Below are 5103 nucleotides of genomic sequence, written 5' to 3' on the forward strand. Positions count from 1 at the left end.
CTTTATTTTCAAGGACAACAAGTGGCCTATGGTTCCACAACTATAGAGTATGGGGTTAGCTCTCTCAGCTTCGAAAAGCCAAGGACTCTCCAATAAGTAACATCTTTCGACAACCTTTGGTTCTTGATATCCTTTGATTGGCTATTGGCTATGCAAACAAAAAAGTGTACTTATTTCATATGGAGAAAATATTGTCGCACATACCACACATCAAGATTCAAGAGCAGACCCAACAAAATCGGGCAAAAAACACGTGTCATTTGGACCTTGGATTTTCACCAACGAACACTACATTTTTGCAGTTAAAGAAAAATAAGGCAATGATATTGGTGTTCCTGATATTAGCATACTTCAAGAAATTCTGCTTTTGTAACTTTAAGTTGAAACATACTCAGCCAAGAAAGCACCAAACAGATAATAAAATGGCTATCAATAGGAGAAGAACATACAAAACAGAAGAATTTTCTTTCAGAAAAACTCAGCCAAATTTCATATCATACTCATCACTGATATCATAGTTCGTAAAAAAGATGGATAATAGGGAGTAAAATCACACTCGTTTTCAAGTCCTTTCATCGGCAACATACACTCAAAGACTAAGCAGATTGAGATTGAAGCCCTTTGGACGGCTCTAAGAGCACGGGAAAACCCAAAGGAACTCGCAATTTCAACGAACACTAAGTAGAACTCACTAAGGAAAAATCACGGTCTCAAGCATCTATTTAACTGATTCTTGAGACATACAACTCAATTGATACTTAACACATGTAACATTAATACTATATCAAAATATAACTCATCTAAGCTGCAAAATTATGGGCATGCTACATTGAGGGGTGTTCCATTCATCCGCGGAGCATCATCCATCAAACCAAAGGACTCATCATAGCCATCAAAATCAAAGTCGAAATCAAAATCAGGCAAACCAGTAGGCAACTGCTCGTCACCCTCGATCACACAAACAGGGGGGTCCTCAAAATCATCGATAACAAACTCATCCAAATGCTGACTGAAATCATCAGCGCCAACGAGGAACGACTCGAGCTCCAAATCAAGGTCCATAGTTTCACCAATTTGAGCCAAAGATAGAGTTTCCTCCATTAATGCCAACTCAGACACTTCTTGTTCTACGACATTAGCCTCCAAAGGAACATCACTCGCCTTTTCATTACCATTATGTCCTGGAATTGGAGCAGAAGCAGAGGCAGAAGTTAAAGACTCCAATTCAAGAACTGATGATGGCAAGGAGTGTGAAGCATGTGATGCCGAGCTTTCTGCAGAGTCCTCTGAGACACTAGCAACATTAGTATTGGTTTGATTTTGGTCATCAGAACTCTTCTCAGACACATTTGTGCTATTCTTAGTCATACTCTCGAATTCAAGGCGTTTCAATTCGTAAGCTCGAGAAGCCTCCTCAGCAGTACTATAAGTACCCAACCAGACCCGTCTTCCTTTGAAGGGATCGCGAATTTCAGCAGCCCATTTTCCCCATTTTCGTTGACGAACACCTTTATATTTCGATAAACCCTGCCTTGGTTGAATCAGGGGTTTAGCTAAAGCCTTGTTTTTTGTTTTTTTCTCTCCATTGTTACTATCTTGAAAAGAACATTCTGTTTCAGAAGCTTTTGGAGGAGTAAAAGAGTTGCCAATCTGCAACTTAATCTCCCGAACGAAACGCTTGGATTTGGGATAATTGATCTCCTCATCATCAGAGAAATCAGTAGCATCAGGATCATAACAAACAATCCTAATTTTCCTCATTGTTCTGTCTGTATCAGCTTTGTTCTTCATATTTCTTTTCAGATTTTCAAGATCTGATGATAATTGTCTCTCAGGCTCAAACATTCTGACTTATTTCACTCCAAAATACCTCAATATTCGCCAAAAACGGTCTTTTTTAAAAAAGGAAACTAAACAAAAACTAAAGGAAAACACAGTGAAAAGGATGTAATACACAAAATTTGACGCAAAATTGGGGAAAATTACGCTGTGTATCAAGTAAGAGGCGGTCTCAAGAGCAAAATAAGATGTAAAAATTGCTTTATGTGAAATCCCCCAAAAAATACCACTCCAGAACAAGTCCTGTAAAACAGAAAAAAAATGAACAAAACCACACATCAGATCAGCTTCTAAAAACACACAAAAGAACATTAAAAACGCAAAATTGGAACCTATAAAATGAAAAGTCGCTAAAACTACTAGGGTTTAAGGAAGGAAAAAAGTGTACCTTTTGGGCCTCAAACCCATGGAAATAATTGGTGAAAATTGCAAGCAGAGAGCAAAGAAGAGTGAAGAAACTGAAAAGCAGAGGTTCAATGGAGCCTCAAATTCAATCACAGACAGAGCAGACCTTGCCGACATAAATCTCTCCAAAACCCACTTATTTTCTTTGGGTCTTGTTCGCCAAATAAGCAAGGAAAAGGGAGAAACTGTAGATAAGATATTCCTATTTATAGATACCAATAAAATAGAGTAGAAAGGAACAGGATTAGGAATCTATGGCCAAGATTTTCCTTTTCCAGTATCTGACAAAAAGATCTGCTTAGTTTTTATAGTTTTTTCAGAAATTTGCAGAAATTAGAGCACACTGATATAAAGAATTAGTAAAAAGATTGATTATTAGTGTAATACTATGAATGGGGTCATGGGTGGCTGCGTTTTACTGTTTCTTTTCAGACAACATTTGACAGACGCAAATCGAAATATATAAAAATGAAAAAAGAGAGAGGGAAGAAAGGACATCATATGTAACGTCGAAAATCTAAGCCCATGCTTATTTATTAGTAATTCTTTATACTCCATATTAAATGAATTGTATTTATGTATATGTATATTTGCATGTATATTTGTATACGCCTTGTTTGGTTTCTGTCTTTTTCTCTCTCTACACAATTTATGGAGAACTAATATTTTTCATTGGATTCGTCAACTGAGACGTTTGAATTAACCAACCACCACACCATTCATCACTAGACAACCACACTAACATTATGTAAGGTTAAGAAATTCTCGAATAGTTTTTATTATTTTCTTAGACAAAATTAAATTGAACACATTAAGATATTGAAAAGATAAATAATTTTAATTATTTAGTATTATTTAAAAATACTACTTGAATAATTAAATATTGTATTCGAATTCGAATATCCTAATCCTTATGAAGAAGAAAAAAACAAAGCCTTAGAAATCTATAATTATTGTGCAGCATAACATCTTTTGGGGTAGGTGCACAAATAGGTATTCTTAGGGATGCTATTATAGATTAGTCAATACTTATTTTGCCCTAAAATTTTGAATTAAAAATCTTATACAATTCATGATATTTTTGTGAAAAATTAAAATTCAGGATATACTGGCTAAATTCTGAATAGCAGCTCTTTAGAGTGGCTACCTAATATAATTTCTACATACCTTCCCTTAATGTGGCCACATTTTTAAATTGCTTTTATACTTGCATTAATTACATTCAATGCTCTTACTAAATTAGCTGCCAATAACGTGACAAAATTAATATCTCCAATCCATGTCCAAATCAAAACTAAAGATCTAGGAATGGTTTAATACGTGAAATCATTTACTAGGGGCCTATATTATTTGAAAAATGTACTCTGCTTCTGAAGCAGTGAAAGATACTAAGACTTAAATTCTCCTATATTCCTTCTTCGTGCATAATGGGCACACTATGTGATATCTAGGGGTGTGCACGGTTCGGTTTGGTCGGTTTTTGATTAAAACCAAAACCAAACCAATTTAATCAGTTTTTAAAATTTTAAAACCAAAACCAAACCAAATTAAATACAAACCATCGGTTTGATTGTTGTTGGTTTGGTTCGGTTTGGTTCGGTTTTTCGGTTCTTAGTAAGCTAATGATAAGTCGATAATATTAAAACAACGCTAGACAACAATTTGAAAATAATTGGCCAATTTTATTCTTTTTATATATTTCTTTGAGAATTGAAAGTTTATTTACATGTTTATATGAAAAGAATGAACAAAAAACAAACTAAAAGTTTTCCTTCTCAAGCTTTAGCCATTGTTGTCTTGCAATTTGAATGTGCTTTCTTTACTCTTGTGGTGATTTTTTTTAAACTCTTCTTTTAGGCAAAAGTATGTGCGGAGGGTTAGAGAATTAGAGTCTATTAATGAAAAGAAAATTGGTCGAATCCTATTGTTTTGGGCTTAGGCAATCTTATAAGATATAACAGGATAAACCAAAATTCAAAATAACAATTAAAATTATTAACAAAAAGATATTATATTGTATATAAGTAATTATTACAATTATATATAATTAATAGGTTTGGTTCGGTTTATTTTTCAGTTTTTTAAAATAGAACCAAACCAAATAATATCGGTTTTTAAAATTTAAAACCAAAACCAATCCAAATCAAAAAAATATCGGTTTACTTAATCGGTTTGGTTCGGTTTTCGGTTTGGATCGATTTTCCGTCAAACCGTGAACACCCCTATCATTCTCATATCCTTGTTGGATAAAGGCTAATTTATACAAATGTGGCAATGTTAGACACGGGTCTAATATTTATTTGTATAATTTTTAATTTGCTCACAAATCATTAGATTCTAGTCTAACATTTGCAATAACTTATAAAATTTTAGACCGTAGTATATTTTTCTCATTATATTATTAGTTTGCTCAAAAGGATCTTTAGATTGTGGTCGAAATATTCTATCAATTACAAGAGAAATAAAAGAAAAATCTACTAAGGGTGTGTTTGGAAAGTCACCAGGTAATTGGAATTGGTGTAATTATAAGGGTTGTAATTATACAGTTATGTAATTACGGCGACCTGTTTGGTTGTCACAGTGTAATTACAGGTTTCTGTTTGGTTACACAGTTAGATTAAATTTTAAATAAAATAATTATCAAAAGTTAAAAGTTAATATGATAAATATATGCCTATAAAGTTTTATAAGTATAAATGATATTATATTTGGTATTTAAGATGTATATTTTTTTCGTGAATATACATTAATTAGTAATCATATATTTATATAATCATATATTTATAACTAATATTATATATATATATATATACACACACACACACACACACACACACAGATATATATATATATATATAT

General features: G+C 32.9%; 1 protein-coding gene across 1 annotated transcript; it reads right to left on the reverse strand.

The window, feature by feature from the left end:
* Positions 1–538: 538 nt before the first annotated feature.
* Positions 539–2690, reverse strand: LOC109220337 (ethylene-responsive transcription factor ERF118-like). Its single transcript, XM_019384803.1, has 2 exons — positions 2228–2690; positions 539–2082 (listed from the first exon to the last, which is right to left on the reverse strand). Exon 2 carries the CDS (start codon positions 1843–1845, stop codon positions 814–816), a length of 1032 nt encoding a protein of 343 aa, XP_019240348.1. The 5' UTR covers positions 1846–2082; positions 2228–2690; the 3' UTR covers positions 539–813.
* Between the last annotated feature and the right edge of the window lie 2413 nt (positions 2691–5103).

This window comes from Nicotiana attenuata, unplaced genomic scaffold (genome assembly GCF_001879085.1).
Source record: "Nicotiana attenuata strain UT unplaced genomic scaffold, NIATTr2, whole genome shotgun sequence".
NCBI lineage: Eukaryota > Viridiplantae > Streptophyta > Magnoliopsida > Solanales > Solanaceae > Nicotiana > Nicotiana attenuata.